The sequence below is a fragment of the Manacus vitellinus genome, unplaced genomic scaffold, assembly GCF_001715985.3.
Source record: "Manacus vitellinus isolate BGI_N305 unplaced genomic scaffold, ASM171598v3 scaffold_22_pilon, whole genome shotgun sequence".
In the NCBI taxonomy this organism is placed as follows: Eukaryota; Metazoa; Chordata; class Aves; order Passeriformes; family Pipridae; genus Manacus; species Manacus vitellinus.
In genome coordinates, this window is record NW_021939632.1 from 3,174,647 (window position 1) to 3,189,474 (window position 14,828).

Sequence of the window (14,828 nt, forward strand, 5' to 3'; positions counted from 1 at the left end):
TTCATGGTCTACTACAAAAGCCTCCATCAGTATTTTAGTTCCAGTTAGAACATTACCAACTAAAAGATGCCTGAACTCCAAAAGATACATTGAGCCCCCAAACCTTCCAGAGGTCTTTTCTATTCCCCTTATGCTCTCAATATCCCATAGTTACGATGGTTTTCCATGTTGAGGAACTTTGTGCAAAACTGGCACAAGGAACATAGTTATAAACTTTAGCTCCAATTCCAAGTCTATCCCAGGAAGTGAGGTACTGGCAAGTTTCTTTTCAGATGGGGAGGACTTTCCACCATGCCTAAAGCAAGATATGCTGTCAGGTACTTGTCATCAGTGATTTGGCCACAAATGCATGTCACACAAAAATATCTAGCAGATTTCAAACCCAAAACTAAATTCAAGAAATTTCACCACCATAATAAATTAACAGCTGAATCAGAGGTCATCCTAACAAACTGAGTATCTAAGCAAGGGTAGGTATGGAGATGTAAAAATCTGATTTCCTGTCATATTTAAAGTGTGTTTCATTCCCAAAGGCTACTGGTGTTTTTGCATTCCAAATAATTGGTTTGGCCAGAAAGTTATTTGTATCAGGAAGGCTTTCAGTTACAGCTTAATTTGAGTATAACATCAGTCTGGGAATGACATGCATTTACCAGATTGCACATGGCAGTGAAAGTGTCCTAGGTCAGCAGTAGGAAAGTGATTTATGACAGCCCTAGGGAGCAAGACTAGATGTGTCACTGTAAGGAGCAGCCAGTAATGGTTAATAGGAACAAGGTATAAAAATCAATCTGAGGCTAAGTCAAGAGCTGAAATAGTTTGGAAACTTCAGGATGAATGTGGATTATTCTGATAAAAATTAAATTATGGAAATTATGAACTGGAATATAATTTCAGGTGGACTAATTATGGGTGGTTAGAGTTCAGAAGTAGTTAAAAGAGTGTCGTACATGTCCCTGTCTGATAAAATTATCTTCCATCCACTGCTAATTGTCTAACACTTTCAGAAACATGCAAGCTAAGCGAAAAGAAGGAGACAAGAACACCACAAAGCCTGTGAATCAAACCCATGGAAGCATGGACAGCCTAATGAGGAATTTAAGGATTACAGAAGATCAATTTCAGGACACAGTGAAATACAGCTACATAATACCAAAGCCATGGTCTTCCTGCAGTCTGACTTTGCAATTTACATCCTTATCAGTGACTGTTAATACTCCCGTGGATTCACTGTCTACAAATTACTTATGGTTTGAATTAATTTGCCTGAAGCAGATCCAATCACCATTCCTCCGTAAACCCCACCAGATTTCCCAGAATTGCTCCATATAAATGAATAGATTCTTGGTAATGCAGTTTTCTATTCAAAAATGTTCACCCCAGAGTTTTAAAACTCATCTATTTCAAGTACTTTGTTGGGATCAGCAGATTATTTCTAATGAGATAAATTATCATCTGTGAGCAACACAGCTGGAATAAGTGAAGCAAACTGTAGTCCCAATGACAGAAGAAAGAGGCCAGGAATCCAACATGACCTTGGATGTGTTCAGAACAATTATGTGCTGTATACCATTCTGGAATGATTGTCTGATGATGGAATTAGGGTATGTCTCATTAGGTTGCTCTGTATACAAATGAACTTTCTCTTCCTTATGATCAGAATAAAAATTCTCTGTAACCAGTACTGACCAAGGTGGAAAAAACCTCCATTTTATGTCTGTGTCTTACTAAAAATGAAAGATCACAGTTCTCAAAAGAGAACTGGGCTGGGAATGTTAGAAGGAAAATATAAAATCAAGAGAATATTACTAGAGATTTGAGGCATTGAAACAGAACCATAAGTACAGACTGAAGTAGATGGCATAATTAGACTAAAATCACTGTTTACCTTGGCAGGTACTCTGAATTCCCCATATTCCTTCAGGAGTTCCTGAGTTTCTTCTGCTGATTCCCCTGTGGAGTTGTGAGTAGAGAGGTAATATTCGCCTGTTTCTTGGATCCAGTCTAAGGCCTGTGAACATCAAAAACAACCAAAGGAAAAACAAAACAAATAGTCTTTGTATTTCAAGAACTAATGCTCTGGCAAAAAAAACCCCAAACCTGCCAAATAAAGGATAACAAACCCATTGGGACTTAATACTGTGTCTACTAAAATACTTTCTAGGAGCATGCATAAAGAAAAAAGTAATGAAAGCAGGTGGGAAAGGATACATGAAGATCTCTATGTTTTCTAGGACAAAAAGGAGTGTAGGGAATTCTACCTGTATACAGATAAATCTTCACACAGATAGTTTTCTCATTCAGTAATAGCTCCATAAAACAAGTTTGCTCTTATATTTATTTTCAAAAAAATGAACAAATACAGAAATTAATCCGAGGTAGCAAAAATACTGAGTTTTGTTGTTCAGTTTTGGTATTATCTTTAGTTGTATTTTAAAAAAAAATCTCTATTAGTCACATTTTCAATAGTTACAGTGTTTAAATATGTTTAAATACAACTTGAGATTGCAACAGGAACCCCACACAGAGGCACTACATAGATAACAGGACATATTTACATGCTGCCAGGAGAGAAAGGCAAAGTGGGGTTTTTACACTACCTGCTTGGCACTGCGCTCAAAGACAACGTATTGTTGGCACTGATCTAATCGCCGCTTCTTCAGGGTCCAGAAGTGAAGGACCCGGTTCTCCCTCTGCAACAGCTCGCTCAGAATGGCTATAGGGCAAAGGAAAACACCTGCATGACTAGTGATTCTTTGAGTGCATACAGAAATAAGCCATAAAAAGCTGAATTTAATCCCTCTGCCAAGTGCACACATTCCCGAGAGCAAGAGTGCCCAATATCGTACTTCTTAAAAACGAGCATTGATTCAAAGGGACTGCTTTAAAACCAAACCAACAACAACAAACCAAACAAATCACACACTCAAAAAACCACCACAAAGAAAGTATAGTTTGCAGGAGGATTATCCGGTAAAGGAAAAGATGCTAGGATAAAGTTTGGGATTTACTCCAGTAAATACAGCAGGTTATATGATTTCTAGTCCTTTTGTTCTCTTCTGTTACTTATTTCAGGAGTCAGGTACCAGGTGACATAGGAGAAGTTGTTCTTTTACTGCCTCATCTGTTGCTCTGGCCAGAGGCTACTCAGCACTTGGCACCAAAGCCTATTCTGCCATTAGAGCTCTGGTCATGACTGAATTTAATTCAGACCTGAGCCCCTAGTTTGGTAAGATTTCTTTACAGCTGTGCTGCCTGGAGACCCTCTGTGTGCTCCCCATGCAGCTACTCCTGGGCTGTGATTTTGGGCTGAGGTCTGTCATTGGTCCTCTAAACTGCTTTCTATGTGGTGGGGATGGGACAGACACACAGATTTAGGAGGAGATTTGCAGGAGATTTGCTACTCCTTTGAGTCTAGGACACCTGTGTTCTCCTTCAAAACCGCTTCAAAAGAGCACAGACAGACTGTATCAACTTGATAAATGGGTGTCATTTAACTCTTGAAAAAGCACCATGGGTTTAACCAAAAAGACAACATGGAGAGAATGCAAGAGATTTATACTATATGGCTAACACAAACCTTAGTTAAACTTCAGTTTTTCTATTTAAACTGAGCTGAGTCATGTGTCATCCATGGCTATGGATGGAGCTCAGGTGAGGCAGCCCCTGCCTCTGCCCCACAGCAGAGCAGCCCCCAGAGGGGGCTCGGGCACAGACAGCCCGGACAGCATCTGCACCCTGGTCTATTTGCACAATGAGGCAGGTTCTCAACCCCTTACAGTGACTCAGGGTCATTTACTGCACCTCTTATTAACCTCTCCCACCCTAAGACCTTTCTGAATATATTTATATTTACTGCTTATGTATCAACACAGGTGGCAAACAGATTTGGATGTATCCCTCCCCATGTGCAAGTGTGATGCTGACTACGGTCAAAAAATTTGTAATACTGAAGTTAATTGCAAAACCTGGCCTAGTCCCTGCTGAGGACATTGAGAACTTGATCTGAGTGACAAAGGCAACTTGGACCTTGTTGTAGGTGCTCTAGATCAGGTCTCTGCATCAATGGTTTATTCTGAATAAAATTAATTTTTACTCCATATTAATAACTTTGCATTGGAAGCACAATAAATATCCTAATAGATGATGCTTTTATTCTAAACTGAAGTGTCCACTTCAAACATTTTCTGTGGATAGAGTCACCAGGCACAAGAACTACGTATTTGGCTTAGAAAGGGACTGGTATACAAGCTGATTTTTACATAAGCAAATAATTTCAAACAAGCTCAACGAGGAACACTCACAAGCTTATATCAGGTGCACATTTAAGGTCTTGCTGAGTCAGGGCTTGATTAGCTTTCCCATGATTTTCAACTGTAAGGAACAAATGTCCATAACAATGCCAAGCATTTGACACAGCAGTGGGTGAACAAAGTCATCTTGACATTGAAGGACTGGTATTGAGAGAAAGGAAAATAACCTCTTCAGTAGCACCAATTTCATCTTCTGTTTATAACCAAAGTTCCTATCCCTTCCACATATATAATGACTGCACTGCTTTTAACCTGTAGCTTTCTGCAGCTTCTAAGGAAGCCAGTAATAATATCAAAAATGCTTTATTTCTGCAGAATTATTTTGTTCATTCCTATCTGTACCTCAGAGCATTTCTTGCCACAGATTAACAACTGATTAATTAAACAGAAGAATAGAAGAATTTCAGACATTTCAGATGTATCATCTGATTGTAAATGCTGATTTTTTGACCAAAAGAAAATAAGTGCAGGTGGGTACTTTTGCTGGTGATTGTTAGATGTAGTAGGACATCAAACAGAATTCCAGGGACAAAATAATAGGAGATCCATCCTATGGACAAACTAGTTTGGGGTTCATTATTTTCCAGTGCTCAGCAGCAACAGGATGCATCCAGACTGTGTATTTGATATATGCTTATTTGTTTATGCATTTTTAGATATTGAGGCAAAATAGTGTCTGATGATCTCAGCTAACAATCTGCATGATGGGGGCTGGTGCAGTGTCCCTTCCACAAACTCTTCTGACAAGAGAAGCCTGTGCTTCAAACACCTTTCCTATTTCCCCCATTACCACCTGCAGCAGCCAGTTCTGTGTAAGAACTCCCGCCTGGCACAGGAGGGATCCCTTCTAAAGGTGTCAGGCACAGGCATCATTTAGTGATGGTATATGGCAAAACTTAGGGTGCCTTCTCAGCATGTGCACAGACTTTGGGATGAGCAGACAGCAGAGGGGGAAGCAAACAAAACCTTCAGTGCTGTCACTGCACCAATGCACCAACCTTTCACTTGCTGCTCAGGCCCTCTGGTATGGCTTGCTACTCCAGGCATGCTGACATTGTTCCTGTGGATGTACTTCAGGAATACCTCGGCGTTCCTTCGGGCCAGTGTACAGGCCTAAGAAAAACAGTCCCCACCAAAAAGAATCAGTAAGGATGAGCAAAGAAAGCAAAAGGCACCCAAGGGAGTTCTCTGCTTATTTTGCAGGGAGAAGTTCTCTTTCATCTGGGAGGATGAGACCTTCAGCTGAGTCAATAAACTCAGCTAATAAACTAACAGCCTCATAAATGTATTACAACATAAGTAATTTTCAATATAATGGCTCATTTTATACATTAAGGGAATTAATGACAATAATAAAACAACCGGTTGTAAAGAACTGGTACCTCACACATTTTCAGTCTAACCAAACCTAACCCATCTCTCAAGAAAAGTACTAATTGTTTCAAAAAACATACAATCTAGAGGCATAATTTCTTAAGCCTGGACAGCAAGCGTAGTTTCATGCTGTGTACCAGTTTTAGTGGAAGGTGAAAGGCTGGCTGACAGTTCACTTGTCAGCCTGTCAGCTGCACAGTTCTTACAAAGCAGCACCTGGAAGGCAGGAAGAAATCTCTGTCTCCGTCCTAGTGCTGCCTTGCAGAGACACAGTTGCTGCAGTTGTTATTAGTTCTTCAGTTATTGGCTTGGAGGACACAATTTGAAATGCTGGATGTTTTGTATAAGCAAACACCAAAATAATGAGTAATAGCTGTCATTTATAATGCAATTTTGAGAATTCTAACTTCGAACCAGCACAACAAGAAGCATTCTGCAAGTGCAATGCAAATACCACCCAAACAGTCCCAGTGACATCTCTCTGAAATAGGCACTGATGATAATGCTTATTACCCCTGCTATAACAAATTAAAACTGGCCTGGGATTTATACAGCCAGCCAGTAGCTGAACTGGAATTACACTTCAGAACCTCCTCTCAAACTTACCTGCTCTAACACTGCTCTAACCTGTCTACTTAATGAAGAGTTTTCCTGATTTATTAAAGAACTAAAACAAGACCTTGAGAAAAGCCTCCTTCTGCTCCAGATGTTTGCTGATCAGAGGGATGACATGGTCTATCTCAGCTGCCGGTCCAAGTTTATCTCGACCTCCACACCAGTCTTCATCCCGTCTGTATTCTTGCTCCAAACTCTCTAATACACTGCAGACCTGAAACACATCCAGAGCACAGTAATTCAGTTATCTACAGTCTAAACAGGAGGAGCATGTTCAGTAAAAGTCTATGACCAATGACATTTCAAATCTAAATGTTTTGTGCTAATGGGCCACAGCATGGGGATACCTGGGTATAAAACAGGCCCTGGACAGAATGATCTAGCAGTTCTTCTTACCCACAGGGATCTCTACTGTTTGGGATAAAATTTATCTGCTTTAAGGCTGCTGATAAATCATTCTTCTCTTCTAATAGATAATGGGGGGGGAGTACAAAGGTTGAATCAAGGCAGAGATCAGTCCAGACCCAGTGGATCCTTCAGGAAACAATCCCTATTATAGAAGAATGCTTTGGATGTGTTTAAATCCTACCTAAGTCAAGAGACTTAGCACATACTTAAAGAAAAACACATGCTTAAATACTTTCCTGAAGCTGGAATTAATTCTGTTTGCCTGCATGGTAGTTGCTCCCTATACAGCTTTTGTAAAGACTGATTGAAACCAATAAATATTAAATTAGTGTCACGCCGAGGTGGATGCAGATGTTCCACTCTACAGGGCTCACAAATGTATCTTCTATGTTGGTAGAATAGTAGGAATGAGGTAAATAAACCAACACATCCTGGAAATTATGCAGTGGCCTCAGACAAAGCTGAGTCTTTTGTGCTGTGGATCCTGAAAATACTCTCAGTGGCTCATGGAGGCACTGGAAAAACTGCAGAAGTTTTCCAGAACATTTGGAACTTTCCCCTTCTTTCCCAGAGGGCTCTTCCTACACAGTCCCCTGCTGAGATGACTCAAGATCCAGTCAGTTATTGCTAGGGATCCAGCTAACCATGTTCATCCTTTTTTTGCTTACTCCTGCAACTTTCATAGGAACACAGTTTTAATTCAGATGGCCCCACGTGATTAAGAGCACAGTCTGGAGTCCAGCATCACCCACCATTCCAGAGAACATCAAAGTCCATTTTAAAACTGGTGAGTAAAAGTGAAATGATCAACTGATCCTGCTGCCAGGCTTGTGCACTATGCATTATGCAAGGACATTATGCATTTGGCAATCTAAAATCATCTTGTTTGGACGCAAACCAGCATTCACTCTCAAACATTTATTGGAGAGCAAGTACCCCTTGTGTTATTTAGGCATAGAAAAGCATTTGCATTTTACTTCTTGAAAACCTTGACATTCTATTGGACTTTGGTGACTTAATGAAAGTAAATGGCCTGCCTAGGATCCACACCTTTCCATAACGAATCATCCCTGCACGTATAAATATCCTCTCTCTGTTAAGATGATGAGAGAAGTGAATGTAAAGTGGGCTGTAAATGAAGTCAGAGAGAAACTGGGCTATTTGAAAGCCAGGGCTTCACCACTAACATCAAGAACATAATATGCTTGGGGAAGACAGGCGCGAAAAAGTTCAGCTGCATGTGACAGCCTCTCCACCCTTTTAGCTGTTTTTTCTAGATACTCAGAGAATTCAGGATCCAGTAAATCATTCAATCCATTGTCATCCAGTCAGGGAGCAGACCCTTAAGGACTGTAGATCACTTGTGCAGCCCAAGAGAGGATGACAGAGTACTTGCAGCAGTGAGTTCATGAGCATTTAAGGACTGAACTGTCTTTGCTCTAAACATTTGCTGAATAGACACAACTTATGAATGAACTGGTGGGCACTACAGTGTATGTTTGTCTATGACTTGGAAACAGGAAGAGAGACTGAATTGATAAATTACTGGCTATGCATGTTTTGGCCAGGACATTTAACTGTCTAATGCTTTAATGAATCCCTCAATGGTTTTCATTTCTCACAAAGCTCCATCAGCAGTAATTCATTTTGATCTTGAATTCATCAGGGACTGTAAATCTGTTTGAAACTCTTCAGAGCGAAAGACATTCATTATAAGGAATTAATTCATTTTAATCTTAAAAATGCATTAAACAAATGACACCAAAAAGTGGCCCAAGGATCATCAACAGCCTGATGTTAAGGAAAAACAAGTTATTTCCCTAATAACATATTTAGTTGTGTTAAAAATCTCATCAAGTCCGGTTCTCTAATTGAGGAACTAACTGTGTGATGATAATAACAACAGAAAATGTCATGGCAATCGCTGCTGCCCTTTGTGTAAAACCACAGGTTCCTGCAATGTCTGTGCTAACACCAACTGCCTGACTGCAGTGAATTATATCAGGCAAGGCTATTCGAGTAGCCACACTGAGGCACTAATTCTCACTGACTACAGTAGAAATGGCACCTGTTTGTGCAAGGGATGAATAATCCCACCATACCAGCAGCCAACTGGAAGTTGTTTTAAAATTCATGACCACCTGGAATGTTAACATACAATGGGTTACTGCTGTAATTATCTGTGTTGCAGGTGGATTTAAGAGAAATCCCTTTGCATATTGGCATCTTTTTCAGCATGGTGGTGTTTAACTACTAGTGAAAACATTGGCTAGTACTGCTCACAAAGTAACAAGCAGTTACTGCAAGCAGTTCTCAAGTAAAAGCAGATTTATATTCCTCAAAATTAAGTTTGATATCATGAGAACTTTAAACAAAAATGGTGGGATTTCAAAAATTATTGCTGTTTGAAAGTGGAAAAAATTGGGAAAAAACTCCAAAGAAACAACTTCAAGAATTACATTGCTTCACTGAAAATTTTAAGATGAAAGTTATTACAAACCACTTGCTGCTTTTCTTTTGTCCATGTTTTCTTTGTTTGCCATTGTTTGGTTTTTTTTTCCCTGGGGGGTTGTGCTTTGTCTGGTTTGGGTTTTTTTGTTACAATACTTGCCAAAGAAAGAATTTAGACTGGTTCAGAAATAGGTTTGCTATGGCCCAGATACAACACTGCTCACCTGCTCAGAGGTTTTATAGAAGGCCACCGAGGCATTGACAAGTTTGAGCCTGTCCTCCATCTTCAGCATCAGCTGTTGCCAGTGCAGGGCCACCTTCTCAGCACACTCTCTGATAGCATCGGCATCGTAATGTCCAGCCTGGAGCAACACTTCGGCTTTCTGCTGGACCTGCAGGGCACTCTGGTGTGTCTTCTGTAAGGAAGTGGCATGAAAGAGGGACTGTGTATGAGGGGAGGAAAGAGAGGTCGTACAGATGTGCCAGATGTATGGTAGAAAGGTGAGGCGAGGCGTGAGCATGGAGATGCGAGAGAGTGAAATATTTTCAGGGTTACCTTCAGTTAACAGTTACTTTCTGCAAAGCATTTTAGTTTCAATTATTCACACATATTTGCAACACAGTATTAGAGCTTGGAACACATAAGCACTGCTAAGATGGGTTAGCTCCACTGATCAGCTACTGCTCCTTGGGCAACCTGGGGCGGGGTTCCTGGTGGGTCCATTTTGTCATCCCAGAGCAGGCAGCTGTTGTGCTGAGCTCTCACCCAGCCTCAGTGCTGACTGCATGCCACACAATCTGCAGATCCAAAAGTGAACCCTAACGAGGAGTTGGCAAACTATGGGCCTAATCACCTTAATTTGACTGTTGCCAGGCAATTTACCTGGCAGCAGCAGCTTTACTTGTGTGTTGTAATTGTCCTGTCCACAGGATACAAAACATCTATACCAGAAGATATGGAGATGTCTTACTAAGGTGCATGAACTACACCACAAAGATACATTTCTGAAAGTCAGTTCACTCACATTAGAGACTAGACTGTGCTACCTTTAAGGTCAGAACTGGGGAGGGTCAAACCATTTTCTCCACCGTTCCTCAATTTATTCAGTGGCCACTTTACAGGTAGGACTGAATTCCTGACTGCCCCATTCCCCAGCCTGTACCAGCTCCCCTCAGAATTACCAAGTGGTGGCTAAACTTCCGTCTGTGGCCTGCTGAAAGTAAAATAGCCCCAGTCCCTTCAAAGCCTCTTGAGTAACTGTGTTCAGACATAGTTTAGTCCAGTATTTGATTTTAATCTTCTGAACAGAAGCTCTAAAATCTCTCAAAGACTCCTCTGTGCTACATCCCATTTGTAACTGCCACTGACAAATTCTCATGTGATACTTTTATGATCTAGTCCTTGAACCTGGAAAGAAGCTTGAAATCATCTAGTAATACAGTGATGAATACTGCAATGTAGAGAAAGCTATTAGCAAAAAGTAAGCATTAATACTTGGCAGAAACACTTAGGAAGATGTTCAAGAACAACTGGTTAAATTTAATATCCAGCTGCTTTACTGATGTTAGAATTGTAATACTTGTTTTAAATAGACTTTAAAGGATTTCAACTGAAAATCAATTCCACATCTAGAATGCCTTTAGAGAACGGCCTACCCTGTGTGCTTTGCTGATCTCTTCCCCATGTTGAGCTTTAAACATTTTAAATATTTAATCTAGTGTTTTCTCCCTTCGAAAACTTATTTTCCCCTTACTGTGGTGTAACCCTCTTCTCCCTCTGTGATTTGCATTTACCACCAAGTACAAGCACTTCCCCGATGGCAGCAAGCTGTGATAACTCAGCCAGTGGGTGTCTTGTTCCCCGCTGCTGTCTGGTGGTGGCTGCCAAGATGTGGTCAGCACAGCTTGGTACCAGCCAGCTCACACAGAATTGACAGAAAACTTCTTCCTTTTCCTTTAGGAGCTGCAGCAGCTGCTCCTTCCTTACTGTGAATGGAGCTGGATCCAAATAGATCATTAGCTAAGATTTAAACTCTATACTTACTAGCAACACTAGGATGTATATTGACTTATTCCAAGTTTACCAGTAGACATTCCCCCCTCCTTCTTCCCCCTGCCCCCCTCACACAGTCAGGCATCTCTTTGAATTTCCATAGTTTCCTAGTTTAATGTTTGGCTTAGTTTTCAAATATATAGGGATTCTGCAGCTTGTTCTTTGCTCTGTAAGTAGCTAACAATTAACATAATTTGGGAAGCACATACACCTTGTTAAACAGGAATGGGAGAAAGCAATGGAACCTCTTTCTAGCAGCTGAAGTGAGCACACCCTGTGAGTGTAGGGTTTGTTTGTACTGACAGAGATACATGAAGTACTGAGCTTAACTATAAATATTATAGTGCCCTACTCAGGGGAGTCCTTAGCCCTCCACTGCTTTCTCATTCAAAGGAAAGCAGCTCAAATCAGGTGTTATTCCTCCTGCCAAGTCCTGGCCCTGTAAGTGAGGCAAATGGGTTGGCTCACAACCAGTTTTCAAGGGCCAGGTCAAAGATGTGTTGTTACTCCAGAGCAAGAAGGGGCAAAAGCAGTTTAGCAGGCAATTCTGAAAAATTGCCTCTCTTGCCTCTTTGTCAAACTTATTTGAGGATGAGAGTTTGAATGAGTTTCTTTTCTGCTGTCCACAAAAGGAGAGCTGAATGAAAATGATCTAGTGTGAGAGCATTATCCAGTAACAAAGATATTCATAAATGAATGCTGTGAAATGACCTGCAAACTGTGGATGTGGGAAGAAACGGACTTCACAAACTTTTCCCATTTCAGATCACTTTGTGAATTTCAATGTTATTTTGTTATCAAAGAAATTACCAGGAGATGTGTGAGCGTTATTTTCATGAATGGAAAGGCTGATATCTGACAGCAGAAAAATTAGCTGCAGGTTATAAATAATTATTTCACTATTAGCCTCTGGCTACATTATCAGTTTGATATAAGTTGATTTTCTAAAGTTTTTATTCCTCCCCTTCCTTCAAGCAAGCAAAGATCGATGCTCAAGAGATAACCTTTTGTATGATGTTCACCTGGGAAGGAGAAACAAAGTTAACTCCTTGGTGTTACCTCTATGGCCAGCTGAAACTGCTCATGCTCTCGCTGGAGCTGCTCAGCTTCAGAGAGGGAGCTCGCGTTGACAAGGCTTGCATTCAGCATTGATTCCCCATTCCTGATCCAGCCAAGCACCTGTAAAGAAAGGATATGCTTAGGGAAAGGTTGCTTCAGTACTAAGGTTTATGTAGTCACAGATCAGAAAATGCTTCAGGCTGGGTGAACAACCATGTGTTTTGCCCACTGTGGTCTCATGTTGAATCTGGGAGCAGAAAGAAATCCTAGGATAAGAATGACCTACGTTTTTACATGGCAAAGATCTTACTGAAGAAGTTATTGCCTGAAGAATTAAACTTCTAAAGTATTTACATGGATATTTAGATAGCAAAGGGCACTCATTTCCAAGGTTTGATCACAAAAGTGAATGTTCCCCTCAAATACCTCACAGCAAAACCACAAATCATAATGAGGGAGATTTTAATTTAAACAAAGATATCTCTCTCTTTTTCAAATTTCCAACTGGCATCATAGATGTTGCAACACCTTTCTGCTCCCCTTGTCTGTATTTCTTTTACACAAAAGTCAGAGCTTAGGGGTGAGGATGAAGAAGGCACAGATGGTTTCATCTAGCATAGAGTTAATATGCAGTTGGAGTTCCACCTGCACGCAGAGCTAGGAATAAATATCAGGTCCTGCATTTTGTATTTAATCAAGAGGCTTTACTTCAGAGATGTTCAGATTATTTGTAGACATGCAAACCATGCTGTAATGACTGCAGAATCAAATCCTAAATATACATAATTAATCTATCAAGCTTGTACTCATGCATTTAAGCAGCAGCATTTTCTGCCATTTTAAGATACATGTTTGGGAAATTAGCACCCAGAACACATATGCAAGTTCTTTTCTGTGTTGTCTCAAAGCTTATTTTCTACCTGTGTAGGTGTAAAATTATTCCAGTAAAGCCAGAAAGTTGCTGAATCCAATTCATGGATGCACAGGAAATCCTGACTGCTCAGTCACTGCCCTAAATATAGCTCATGATTTACAAAGTTCCAAAATTGACTTTGCTGTAGTATTCTACATAGTAATTTCCCTTTTGTGCTATCATTTTCACCAAGCGATCCATTAAATTGCCTGAAAGAAATACAAATTTTCTGTTACTTTGTTTTTGTATCCCTACATCATATATCACCCTAGTTATAGCCATTCAATTCCCTGTAGGGTAGAAAAATGAGTTTTCCCTAGGAGAAAGAAAGGGGAGCCATCTACACATGTAGCTGACCCTAATTTGTAGAAAATTACATTCTGCTCAGTACAACAGTGTGGTAGATTTCATTTGTCAGCTTTCTTTCTTTCATCATCAGGTGTAATTGTTCCTGTGGGAAGTGCCACAAAGATTTACAGGAAAAGAAATTGAGTTATCATAGGAAATTATATTGACTGGTATTTTCTATAATCCATCAGACTAGAAACCTACATTATTACCAACTACATGGTACCAAACCTGAAGTTAATCAAAGGATCACTGTACCTGGGAAAGACTTGAAGTGAGGACATGATAATGCAAGACATGCTTTCACATTTTACACACCACAATACATCCTGACTTGGACAATTTAGAGTGTAGAAAATACTATCTATGCTAAAAATATAGCATTTACACCTCTGTATTTGGTTTACGAGACCTGCTCACAAGCTGACTCCTACTCATAAAGTGTTTAATACCTTGTCATTAAAATATGTAGGGAAGCTGCTAATACAGCACCAAGACCCTTCTATGATCATTTCCTGTATTAACAGATTCACCATTATCTGGCAACATGCTGTTGGGTCGACAGAAAAAGATGGCTTTAAACAGACATTTCCTACAAATTACAGATTTTATCAGCTTTGTAGAAGCACTGATTAAATAATTCTGTGGTTAAATAAATCTCCAAAGACTCTCTTAAAATGCCTAACTTTTTTTTTTTTTAATAGCAGAGAAGCAGAAATACTTTTACAGCATCTTATATAACAGCCACTTGACACTGGAGAACAGTTTCTCTGCAAGGAATGGGTTATTTACAGGGCAGCCACCACCGTTCTGAAACAACTCCCACTTTTGACTCCAATTTGCTTTAAAGAGGCTACACTCCTGTACAACACCTTGTCTTTAATTAAATAATAGAACCAAATTTTTCTAAAATTCATAATTTCTTCCCTGAAACTTTGCCATCTTCACTGAGCACGGAAGCTGATTCTCCAGGAAAAATAAACATTGAGGCACCCTTTGTGCAGCCATTCTTAAGGAATGAGAGCTCTGAATCATGTAGTACTTTTGTCTACTGTTTAGTTTAGTCCAAATGCCTTCCTTCATGTTTCTAAAAGAGACTTAAGGCCTTGCAATGGATACCTGTCAAGTTGGATGGGAAAAGATTTTTAAGTTTAAATGATAAAACAATGTAAGTGAATCTTTTACATCTCCAGACCCTTTATAGCTTCTTTGACAGGACTGTACCACACAGACACAGCCATCAGCAAGGACAACCTCTGGAAATTTTAGCCATGTTCAAAACTGCATCAGGTTT

The 14,828-nt window shown here is 40.0% G+C and overlaps 1 protein-coding gene across 11 annotated transcripts in view; it reads right to left on the reverse strand.

Moving 5' to 3' along the window:
* The window catches only part of KALRN (kalirin RhoGEF kinase), a 330,405-nt gene that overhangs the window by 153,006 nt on the left and 162,571 nt on the right, over positions 1-14,828 (reverse strand). For all 11 annotated transcript variants that reach the window (XR_003915798.1, XR_003915799.1, XM_029959838.1 and 8 more), the window contains exons 14-19: positions 12,274-12,393; positions 9,386-9,604; positions 6,367-6,516; positions 5,312-5,426; positions 2,601-2,716; positions 1,889-2,011 (exon numbers count right to left, since the gene is read on the reverse strand). Coding sequence is in view for 9 of the 11 variants with exons in the window: in XM_029959838.1 (XP_029815698.1) it covers positions 1,889-2,011; positions 2,601-2,716; positions 5,312-5,426; positions 6,367-6,516; positions 9,386-9,604; positions 12,274-12,393 (843 nt within the window). In the remaining 2 variants the exon portion in view is untranslated. The remainder of the gene's footprint in view (positions 1-1,888; positions 2,012-2,600; positions 2,717-5,311; positions 5,427-6,366; positions 6,517-9,385; positions 9,605-12,273; positions 12,394-14,828) is intronic.